Here is a 12,252-nt window from a genome sequence, read left to right as displayed (position 1 = left end):
CAGAAAACAACTGTCTTTGTCTTTCTACAATGCCTTACCAAGAAAAAAACAACTGTCCAGGGTTCTGAATAAGCTACTGCGGATGCTCCACTGCAGGTGAATCCAGACAGGGATTTAGAAGTTCTCTCTTAAAAGCACAGGTTCAAACTCCTCTCTCTGTCACACACAGAGTTCAGCACAGCAGCAGCACAAGGTCTCGCTAACCACCTGCACTAACTGACAGAAGAATCTCCCGAACCCTAACTCATCAGATAGCTACCTAGAAACACACACTCCTCTCACCGCTGTGTTCATCTAAACCACGGACGCTCAGGCTCTCATGGCTGCACTCAAGTCTATTCTGCATCCTAAAAATGATCTACTCCCCCTAGGGCTCAAGGCGGCTTGCTTCTCAGCTGTGACGGACAACGATGAGGCTGCGCTTCAGTGAGGCTGAGGAAATGCCACACTGCAACAGCAGGGGACCTCAAAACTGTCATGTTTATTCGGAGCTATGGAGCCTGTCTTAGCTAAGCTGCCATAAAAGAAACAACTAGTGGCTGAGACATTTCAGTCCTGTCCACTACTGAGTAAGAAACCCACAGACGTGAAAGGAGACAGCTTTGGAGTGTGGCACAACGATGCTTTCTAAGTACTTCGTATTTCTCACCACAGATCATGTCCTTGGGCATGAGCAGTGTCTTGTAGTTCTGGACCCACAACGTACAATCTCTTTGATCTCTGCACCAAAGCACAAGTGCCCTTGGCAGGACAACAAACAGTATCTCCAAGAGAGAAACATTTGGCTAAGTTAGCTCTCAAGCTGGAAGCTCAGGGTCTTTCTAGCACATTCCGCATCAATGACAAAGCAATTACAATAATGACAATTGTTCTTTCAGCCTGAACACACTAGGCTCTTTATGCTGTGCAATAAAACTAAGCTACTTTCTGTGGGGGAAAAAGAGATGAATAAAGTTCAATTTTACACGCTAACATATTGAAGAAAAGCATAAACTATACGCACTAACTACTTAGGTTCACTATATTTCAGGTCTTACATGCAATTTTTTCCCCTTTCAAATGAGGCTCTGTTGCCAGGAGGCCGCTAGTTAGTTCCCTGCCACTTAGCCCCGAAATAATCACACAGTAGATGCATTAATCAAATCACTGCTTGGCCCATTAGCTCTAGCTTCTTACTAGCTAACTCTCACATATTAATTTAACCCATTTCTACTAATCTGTGTGTCGTCTCGAGGCTGTGACTCACCGGGAAAAGTTCCACCTGGCTCCAGGGGCTACCTGGATTCTCTCCAATCTGCCCCTTTCTCCCAGCATTCCATTTAATTCTCCCCACCTACTTCTCCTCTTCTCTCTCCCAGCATTCCATTTAGTTCTCCCCACCTACTTCTCCTCTGCCCTTCTTTCTCCCAGCATTCCATTTAGTTTTCCCCACCTAGTTCTCCTCTGCCCTTCTTTCTCCCAGCATTCCATTTAGTTTTCCCACCTAGTTCTCCAATCTGCCCTTCTTTCTCCCAGCATTCCATTTAGTTTTCCCACCTAGTTCTCCAATCTGCCCTTCTTTCTCCCAGCATTCCATTTAGTTTTCCCACCTAGTTCTCCTCTGCCCTATCAGGCCGGCCAATTTCTTAATTCATTAACCAATAAAAGCAACATATAGACAGAAGGACCTCCCACACTAAAGCTCGGGAATTATTGTAAATGTCGTGTGCCTCCCTCATGCTGTTACCTCTGTGGAGTCTGCTGACTGACGGTAGCATTTGCAGTCTCCCTCAGACACACCTCCCAGTCTGTCTCGGGGATTTCTTGGTCTTCAGTAAAAGGGTATCTATGACACAAGAGAAAATACATTAACCACACATTGTCATGTTCAGGATGCTCCCTGTGTGACGGCCCCACTCACTGCTGCACTCTGCAAGCTTCACACATCAGTAAGGCTTTCCTGAGGTTCCTGCAGGACTTCTCTGCCAGCCTGTGAGCCAGTTCCGAAGGAAGAGCCAGACCCTCCTTCTTGCAGACACTGGATAACACACTGCAAATCTGGCAGACAAATCAACAAGGAGGAAAGCACATGAGCCAATGTCTAACATCTGTCCGCATCGCTGTGGAGCCTTTCACAGTGCTGCTGCCTCCTACAGGACGCCATGTGCTGCTGCTGTACAGTCTTCACTGTCTATTATGAGTGAGCGCTGTCTACTGGGAAACTAGTACATGTTATTGACAGCTATTAAGACGAAAGGGAAAACAGTGCACTGACTCCCACAAAGGAACCAGGGATTCTCGCGTTCTCTATGTCCCCTATGCTCCCATTTCCCCTATGACAAATTAAATCAGCTTAAGGTAGAAGACATTAAATACTTCATCAGTCCTTAGGCACTGAATTCATAACACTCATTTGTTAAAAGATAGATGCAAGAGAACATGGTTTATATTTGTATTTACCAGTAAACACATCACTCTGTACACCTACTAATGGCTGACCTTTCGGTCTGTCTGATATGCTTCACCTTGTTTTAGAAAACAAAACTTGAGCTAAGATATTTCTGGAAAGCTTAACATGACTTACGTCATCAATGCTGGGAGCAGGCACACGAATTGCCAGGCACCTACTGCAGATCGAAGGGATCACCTTAGATGTGGAATTGCAACACAAGATCAGCCTGCAGGTGGACATGTACTTCTCCATGGTTCTGCGCAAGGCATGCTGAGCATGCTTTGTGAGTTTTTCCACCTCTGTCAATAGTACCACTGGGTCAAAAAGAAACAAACCAGCTTTAACTGGAGGGCACTCAAGCGTTAAGTCACCATCTGCCTCTACTGTGTCCTCATTAATAGGTGTGACATCCTAAATAGATGGCTGATATTCTACTTTCACCTCCGCAAAGGGCAGAATCATATTTTTTAAAATCTTATAATCTAACAAGACTAAGAAACCCTGGTCAAAATAAGTAAATTAGGACTTCTCACTTATTCTCAGCTTTTATCATAACAAAGTTGCAAGACAAGGATGTGCTGATCTATGCTATAAACTCAAAGAATTTGTTAATACTTTGGAAATCTCTGATGCAAGAGTCATAGCCAATGAGTACAGTCAACAGGAGAATCTGGGAAGACATACAGGAAAATTGCATCTGGCTGCACTCGAGGACCAGTCAGCCTTAAGAGGTTCAGGAACTGTGAGTAGGCAGGGGGTGAAAAGTCAAACTCCATTCCCATTTCCATAAAAAGAACAAAGACAAAGACACATCATGCCTGAGTGGGAGTCAAAAGAGGAATCCACAACACTTGTCCAAGCTGTGAGAATGTGAAACCACAGACTGCCCACAGGACACACAGGATCACAGCCAGTGTGAATGCAGAAGCCATAAGCAGGAGCAGGCCCCACAGGGCCCAATCTGTGGCTGAGAACATGGGACCCTGACACAGTGGGAATGGAGCAAGTAGGTGGTTCTGGAACAAAGGCACTTCCTGCTAAGAAGATTGCTCCATGCAGAGCCCAGCAGTGGGAGCCGAGTGAGCAGAACAGGAGAGAAGGACAAGAATGTAGAGTGGTAGGAAATATGGGTCCCAACTTTCTGAAGAAAAAACACAGAAACACCTAAGCCCCAAACATAGAAAAACCCTCTCTGGCCTCCTGCCTTCAAACACTACAAAAAAACCTATTATTTTTTTTATGTTTTGTTAAAGATGGTCAATAGAAAATAATCACACTGAATTCACAGTTCGAAGAAAATAATTACTTTTCACGTAACCATAAATGTAATGGACAAACATGCTAATCTAACTTTGGAGCATGAAGACCTGAGTTCAGCTCCAGAAACCATGTAAAAAGATGCTCATAAAACTCAGAGCTGGAGAAACAGAGGCAGATGCATCCCTGGAACTCAGCAAAACAAAAATATACCAAGGAAGGATGGTGGCCACACTCAGTATCTGATACTTATTCCAGACAGGATTGACTTTTTAGACAGCTTTGTTTATGCTCACCAACACTGAAAGAGTCAGGATAGCTCAACAGAACTCATGCAAGGAACTGCAAACTGTGAGCTCTGCAGAGCGAGCAGACTTCAGTGACAGCACAGGCTGTGGGTCAAGCAACCAGCTATACTTTAATCTGCTCTGTGGACCAAGCTTCCAAACGTACAGCAATATTTCAAAAAATAACTCTAAGCTGGAGCACAAGGAGTGTAAACTACTTTTTTTTGTTTTTGCTAAAAATGTAATTCCTACTACTTTTCTAAAAATATTTAGTAGCGGTTTACCTAGGATTAACTTCCAGGTGGTAGTTACTGGCAACGGTGCTGATTTCAATTTTTTTTAGATGGAGTCTGTGAATGAAACAAGAATCTGCTCAACATTTTCTTACTGGCTATCTTCTTTTTCTCATGTATAACCAATCACCACTAACTACCTGAACAGTCTTCCATGTTAACACAGAAATAAAGGAAAAATATATTCACGTTCCACGGCAAATAATAACATAGAAAGAGGAAATCTCATGCTCACCTGTTTTACTCCTCCCGCTCAAAAATGTGTCTCTGCAATCCCTTTTAGACAATTGGTGTGAGATGACGGCCATGTATCAACTTAAACTATGCATGTTCTGCAGCAAAATACTTTTGTGGATTTTCACTTTGACGACACCGTGAATGTCTGTTTCATCTGATGAACTGATTTATGCATACTACACACACACACACACACACACACACATACACTCTATTTCTTAAGTCATAGGCAGCCAGTGTTGGGGAGGGGTGCATATCTGATCAGTACTAAAAATCCTTGCCAGGGAGACCTGAGACAGCTAACTTCATAAGCACAGGACTGAGTCAGCAACCTGGGCTAGAGTATGGAACTGGGATGGCGAACTCTACAGGAGCAGAACGGAGCCAGAAACCTAGGCCAGAGCAGACCTGAGACAGTGAACTCCACAGGAGCAGGTACAGCAGAGCAACCAGAGCAAATGCTGAGGGAGTGTGCCAGAGCCAGAGACCTCTACGGGTTCAGGAAATGAGTCTGGGACCTAAGAGGAGATAGGAATCAGTGACCTCTGCAGGACTGGGAGTAAGTCTGTATCTTCGATGGAGTAAACCTGAACCAGAACACCTGCAGGTCCAGGTGTGAATATGGGACCTCCCAGAAAATGGTCCTGAGCCAGGAACTCTGAGGGTCGGGGTATGAATCTGGGACCTCCAATGTAGTGGGCAGGAACCAGAGACCTCTGCAGGTTCGGGCACTAGTGAATTAAAAGATCATTTGAAAACTTTAGAAGAAAAAAAAGCAAACTGACCTAAGAAACTAGATGGCAAGAAATAATCAAATTAAGAGCAAAAATAAACAAAATAAAAACAAAGAAAACAATACAACAATCAATAAAACAAAGAGTTCAGCTTACACACGACCCCCCCGCCCCCAAGTCTGGGTTTTTTGCAAGGTCCTTTGCTCAGGAACAGTTTTCTGCTCCTACACTAAGGCTACCCACCCAGAGCAGTGAGCGCCTACCTACGGGGCAGGCCTCAAGAATCCATGGAAAGGGAACACGCGCACCTCCAGCTTGTGCACCAGGGTCTCCTGAGCTCTTCTGGATACCACCCTGCCTGCTCCGTTCATCCTTTTGTCCCCGGATCATTGGGCTACCAGGCGGCCCTGTTTAGGTGCAGAGGAGTCCCATCTGGACGGGTAAGTGTGTGCTATCCAGGGGCGGATTGTTCCGGAAGAGAGCACAACACCCCTCCTTCAGCTCCTTCTGCAGGGCTGTCTTTCTTACACACAACCCTCTCCCCAAATCTGGGTTTTCTGCAAGATTCTTTGCTCAGGAACAGTTTTATGCTCCTAGACTAAGGCTACCCACCCAGAGCAGTGAGCGCCTACCTACGGGGCAGGCCTCAAGAACCCCTGGAAAGGGAGCATGCGCACCTTCAGCTTGTGCGGCAGGGTGTCCTGTGCTCTTCTGGATACCGCACTGCCTGCCCCCTTCTGTTCTTCCTTTTGTCCCCAGATCATTGGACTACCAGGCATCCTTGTTTTGGTGCTGAGGAGTTCCATCTGGACGGGAACTGTTCCTGCTTCTACACTGAAGACATACACCCAGAGAGTCAGTCACAGCAAAGACTGGACCAAGACACCAGGCCTCTCCTGGATTCATTTGAAGGAAGAGATGGGAAGGCTCCAAACAAGAATTCCTCCAACAACCTGAAAGGCAACATGACATCACCAGAATCCAGGGATCCCGAAATAAGAATTGTACACCCTACTCCAGAAGAATTAGAAGAAATCGACTCAAAAGTGAACTATATGAAAATAATAGAAGACCTTAAACAGGAGGTGAAAAACTGCCATAAACAATTAGAGATTACAAACAAAAAGGTAGAGGAAATGAATAAATCGCTCAAAGATACCCAAGAAAACCAAGAGAAACAAGAAAAAGCAATCAAACAGGTAAGGGAAGCAGTTCAGACTTGAAGATTGAAATGGAAGTAATGAAGAAAACAAAAACCGAGGGAAGGATGGAGATGGAAAATCTGGGTAAATGAACAGGAACTACAGAGACAAGTACTACCAACAGATTACAAGAGATAGAAGAAAGAATGTCAGACACTGAAGATACCATAGAGAAAATAAACACACTGATCAAAGAAAACAGCAAAACCAACAAATTCATATCACAAAACATTCAGGAAATCTGGGAAACAATAAAAAGACCAAACCTAAGAATAATTGGGATAGAAGAAGGAGAAGTACAGCTCAATGGTCCAGAAAACATATTTAATAAAATTATAGAAGAAAACTTTCCCAACCTAAAGAAAGATATTCCTTTGAAGGTTCAAGAAGCATACAGAAAGCCGTATAATAATCACAACACAAAACATACAGAATAAAGAAAGAATATTAAGAACTGCAAAGGAAAATGGTCCAGTTATATATAAAGGTAAACCTATCAGACTTACACCTGACTTCTCTATGGAAACCATGAAAGCCAGAAGGTCCTGGATAGATGTACTGCAGAAACTAAGAGAACATGGATGCAAGCTCAGACTACTATACCCAGCCAAGCTTTCGTTCACTATAAATGGAGAAAATAACATTTTCCAGGATAAAAACAAATTTAAACAATACATAGCCACAAATCCAGCCTTACAGAAAGTAATAGAAGGAAAATCACAAACCAAGGAGTCCAACAATGACCACAATAACACAAACATCTAGAGACCCTTCACCAACACGAATCAAAAAAGGGAAACTCACAAACTCTATGACTAAAAATGTGACCGGAGTTAAGAACCACTGGTCATTAATATCACTTAATGTCAATGGACTCAACTCACCTATAAAAAGGCACAGGCTAAGAGATTGGATACGAAAACAGGATCCAACATTCTGCTGTTTACAAGAAACACACCTCAACCACAAAGACAGGCACCTACTCAGAGTAAAGGGCTAGGAAAAGGCTTATCAAGCAAATGGACCCAAGAAACAAGCAGGTGTGGCCATACTAATTTCTAACAAAGTTGACTTCAAACTTAAATCAATCAGAAAAGATGGAGAGGGACATTTTATACTCATAACAGGAACAATTCATCAGGATGAAGTCTCAATCCTGAATATCTATACCCCTATTATAAAAGCACCCACGTAAGTAAAAGAAACATTACTAAAACTCAAGGCTGCCATCAAACCGCACACACTAATAATAGGAGACTTCAACACTCCTCTCTCACCAATGGACAGGTCAATCAGACAGAAACCTAACAGAGAAATAAGAGAATTAATGGAGGTAATGAATCAAATGGACTTAACAGACATCTATAGAACATTCCACCCAAATAGGAAAGAATATACCTTCTTCTCTGCAGCTCATGGAACCTTCTCGAAAATTGACCACATACTCAGTAACAAAGCAAACTTCCAGGTACAAAAAAAAATATTTGTAACCTCCTGCGTCTTATCAGATCACCATGGATGAAAGTTAGAATTCAACAACAATGCTCCCCCCAGGAAGCCTACAAACTCATGGAAACTGAACAGTCAACTACTGAACCACACCTGGATCAAGGCAGAAATAAAGAAATTAAAGTCTTCCCTGAATTCAATGAAAATAAAGAAACAACACACTCAAACTTATGGGACACTATGAAAGCAATCCTAAGAGGAAAGTTCATAGCACTAAGTGCCCACCTAAAGAAAACAGAGAAAGCACACATTGGAGACTTAACAGCCCACCTGAAAGCCCTAGAAAAAAAAGAAGCAGACTCACCTAGGAGGAGTAGAAGACTGGAAATAATCAAACTGAGGGCTGAAATCAACAAAATAGAAACACAGAAAACAATACAAAGAATCAATGAAACAAAAAGCTGGTTCCTGGAGAAAATCAACAAGATTGACAAACCCCTATCCAAACTAATCAAACGGCAGGGAGAGAACATGCAAATTAATAAGATCAGAAATGAAAAGGGGGACATAACCACAGACACAGAGGAAATTCAAAGAATCATCAGATCTTACTACAAAAGCCTGTATGCCACAAAAGTGGAAAATGTCAAAGAACTGGACACGTTTTTAGATAAATACCATATACCAAAGTTAAACCAGGAACAGGCGAACAATCTAAATAGACCTGTTAGTCACGAAGAATTAGAAGCTGTTATCAAAAACCTCCCTACCAATAAAAGCCCAGGACGAGATGGTTTCAATGCGGAATTCTACCAGAACTTCCTAGAAGACCTAATCCCTATACTCCTTAACGTACTTCACAATATAGAAACAGAAGAGTCATTGCCAAATTCCTTTTATGAAGCCACAGTCACTCTGATACCAAAATCGCACAAAGACTCAACCAAGAAAGAGAATTACAGGCAAATCTCACTCATGAACATCAACACAAAATTCCTCAACAAAATACTGGCAAAACGTATCCAAGAACACATTAGAAAAATTATCCATTATGATCAAGTAGGCTTCATCCCAGAGATGCAGGGCTGGTTCAACATACGAAAATCTATCAATGTAATCCATCATATAAATAAACTGAAAGAAAAAACCCATATGATCATTTCATTAGATGCTGAAAAAGCTTTTGACAAAATTCAACATCCCTTTATGATAAAAGTATTGGAGAGATTAGGGATACAAGGGCCATACCTAAATACAATAAAAGCTATTTACAGCAAACCGACAGCTAACGTCAACCTAAACGGAGAGAAATGCAAAGCCATCCCACTAAAATCAGGAACATGGCAAGGCTGTCCACTCTCTCCATACCTCTTCAATATAGTGCTTGAAGTTCTAGCAATAGCAATAAGACAACATAAGGTGATTCGAATTGGGAAGGAAGAGGTTAAACTTTCATTATTTGCAGATGATATGATAGTGTACATAAGCGACCACAAAAAACTCCCCCAAAGAATTCCTACAGCTGACAAAACCTTTAGTAATGTGGTAGGATAAAAGATCAACTCCAAAAAATCAGTCGCCCTCCTATACACAAAAGATATGGAAGCAGAGAAGGAAATCAGACAAGCATCACCTTTCACGATAGCCACAAAAAGCATAAAATATCTTGGGGTAACTCTAACCAAGGAAGTGAAAGATCTATTTGACAAGAACTTTAAGGCATTGAAGAAAGAAATTGAAGAGGATACCAGAAAATGGAAGGCTCTCCCTTGCTCTTGGATTGGGAGGATCAACATAGTAAAAATGGCAATTCTACCAAAGGCAATTTATAGATTCAATGCAATGCCCATTAAGGTCCCATCAAAATTCTTCACAGATTTTGAGATGACAATACTCAACTTTATATGGAAAAACAAAAACCCCAGGATAGCCAAAACAATCTTATATAATAAAGGGACTTCTGGAGGCATTACCATCCCTGACTTCAACTCTATTACAGAGCCACAGTCATGAAAACAGTGTGGTATTGGCATAAAAACAGAGAAGACGACCAGTGGAATCGAGAAGACCTGGATTTTAACACAAAACCCTATGAACACCTCATTTTCAATTAAGGAGCTAAAAGTATACAATGGAAGGAAGAAAGCATCTTCAACAAATGGTGGTGGCACAACTGGATGTCAACCTGTAAAACAATGAAAATAGACCCATATCTATCACCATGCACAAAACTCAAGTCCAAATGGATCAAAGACCTCAATATCAATCTGAACACACTGAACCTGATAGAAGAGAAAGTGGGAAGTACCCTACAACATATGAGCACAGGCGATCGCTTCCTAGGTATAACCCCAGCAGCACAGACATTAAGGGCAACATTGAATAAATGGGACCTACTAAAACTGAGAAGCAAAGGACACTTTCACTAAGACACAAAGGCAACCTACTGACTGGGAGAAGATCTTCACCAACCCCGCAACAGACAAAGGTCTGATCTCCAAAATATATAGAGAACTCCAGAAACTAGACTTTAAAATGCTAATTAACCCAATTAAAAAATGGGGCACTGATCTGAACAGAGAATTCTCAATAGAAGAAGTTCAAATGGCCAAAAGAGACTTAAAGTCATGCTCAACCTCCTTAGCGATCAGGGAAATGCAAATCAAAACAATTTTTGAGATATCATCTTACACCTGTCAGATTGTCTAAAACCAAAACCACCAATGATAGCCTTTGCTGGAGAGGTTGTTGAGGAAGGGGTATCCTTATCCATTGCTGGTGGGAATGCAAACTTGTGCAACCACTTTGAAAAGCAGTTTGGCGGTTTCTCAGGAAATTTGGGATACAACCTACCCCTGGACCCAGCAATGCCACTCTTGGGAATATACCCAAGAGATGCCCGATCATATGACAAGGGCATTTGTTCAACTATGTTCATAGCAGTATTATTAGTAATAGCCAGAACCTAGAAACAACCTAGATGTCCTTCAATGGAAGAATGGATGAAAAAAAGTGTGGAATATCTACACATTAAAGTACTACGCTGTGGTAAAAAACAATGACTTCTCGAATTTTGCATGCAAATGGATGGAAATAGAAAATACTATCCTGAGTGAGGTAACCCAGATCCAAAAAGATGAACATGGGATGTACTCACTCATAATTGGGTTCTAGCCATAAATAAAGGTCAGTGAGTCTATAATTTGATATCCTAAAGAAGCTAAATAAGAAGGTGAACCCAAAGAAAAACATATAGCTATCCTCCTGGTTATAGGAAGTAGACAAGATTGCCGGGGAAAAAATTGAGATCTTAGGGGTGGGGTGGAAGGAGGGTAAGGGGAGAAGGGGAGAGAAAAGTGAGAAGGGGAAGATGGGGGAACTTGTGGAACGGGATGATTGCGATAAAGGAAGGTTGGATAATGGAGCAGGGAAGCACAAATCTTAATTAAGGGAGCCATCTTAGGGTTGGCAAGAGACTTGGACCTAGAGGGGCTCCCAGGTGCCCAAGGTGAGGTCCCCAGTTAGTTCCTGGGGCAGCTGAGGATAGGGAACCTGAAACGACCCTATCCTATAGCCATACTGATGAATATCTTGCATATCACCATAGAACCTTCATCTGGAGATGGGAGGAGATAGAGACAGAGACCCACACTGGAGCACAGGACTGAGCTCCCAATGTCCCAATGAGGAGCAGAAGGAGGGAGAACACTGTAGTAATATGGGGCGGCGGCGAGGCTATGTCCCCAAAACCCCAGCCACCTGCCCGGCTAGCTTATGCCCCGAAATAATTACACGGACACTGTATTCTTTTAAAGACTGCTTGACCCATCTCTATCTAGCCTCTTCTAGGCTAATTCTCACATATTAATTTAGCCCATTTCTAATCATCTGTGTAGCGCCCCTAGGTGCGCTTACCAGGAAGATTCTAGCCTAAGTCCATCCTGGGTCGGAGCTTCATAGCATGCGTCTTCCCTGGAGCAGGTAGCATGGCGTCTCTCTGAAGGCATCTGCTCTGGAGAGCAGAGCTGCGGAGTCTGACCTCACTTCCTCTTCCTCCCAGTGTTCTGTTCTGTTTACTCCACCCACCTAAGGGTGGGCCTATCAAATGGGCCTAGCAGTTTCTTTATTGCTTAGCCAAAGAAATCAACAGATTGATATGACACTCCCACATCACTTCCCCTTTTTCTGTTTAAACAAAAAAAGGAAGGCTTTAACCTTAACATAGCAAAATTACATATAACAAAACAGTTATCATAAAAATTACAATAAACTTTATCATAACTAAGGAAAACTATAACTATTCTTAACTCCATTAAAGACTCCAGAAAGATACAATACTACCTAAGCAAATAAGAAAAAAGC

At 42.3% G+C, this 12,252-nt stretch overlaps 1 protein-coding gene and 1 pseudogene across 1 annotated transcript in view; one reads left to right on the top strand and one right to left on the bottom strand.

Annotated features, from left to right (window-relative positions):
- The window catches only part of LOC142847571 (replication factor C subunit 3-like), a 204,159-nt pseudogene that overhangs the window by 73,861 nt on the left and 118,046 nt on the right, over positions 1-12,252 (top strand).
- LOC142840108 (replication factor C subunit 3-like) overlaps positions 1-12,252 on the bottom strand; it is a 35,649-nt gene that overhangs the window by 3,617 nt on the left and 19,780 nt on the right. The window contains exons 3-7 of the mRNA XM_075956579.1: positions 4,260-4,325; positions 3,859-3,874; positions 2,564-2,842; positions 1,901-2,037; positions 1,727-1,825 (exon numbers count right to left, since the gene is read on the bottom strand). Of these exons, the coding sequence (XP_075812694.1) occupies positions 1,727-1,825; positions 1,901-2,037; positions 2,564-2,842; positions 3,859-3,874; positions 4,260-4,325 (597 nt within the window). The remainder of the gene's footprint in view (positions 1-1,726; positions 1,826-1,900; positions 2,038-2,563; positions 2,843-3,858; positions 3,875-4,259; positions 4,326-12,252) is intronic.

The sequence above is a fragment of the Microtus pennsylvanicus genome, chromosome 1 (genome assembly GCF_037038515.1).
Source record: "Microtus pennsylvanicus isolate mMicPen1 chromosome 1, mMicPen1.hap1, whole genome shotgun sequence".
NCBI lineage: Eukaryota > Metazoa > Chordata > Mammalia > Rodentia > Cricetidae > Microtus > Microtus pennsylvanicus.
Note: the sequence above shows the minus strand (reverse complement) of the source record. Positions and strands in the feature narration are given on the sequence as shown.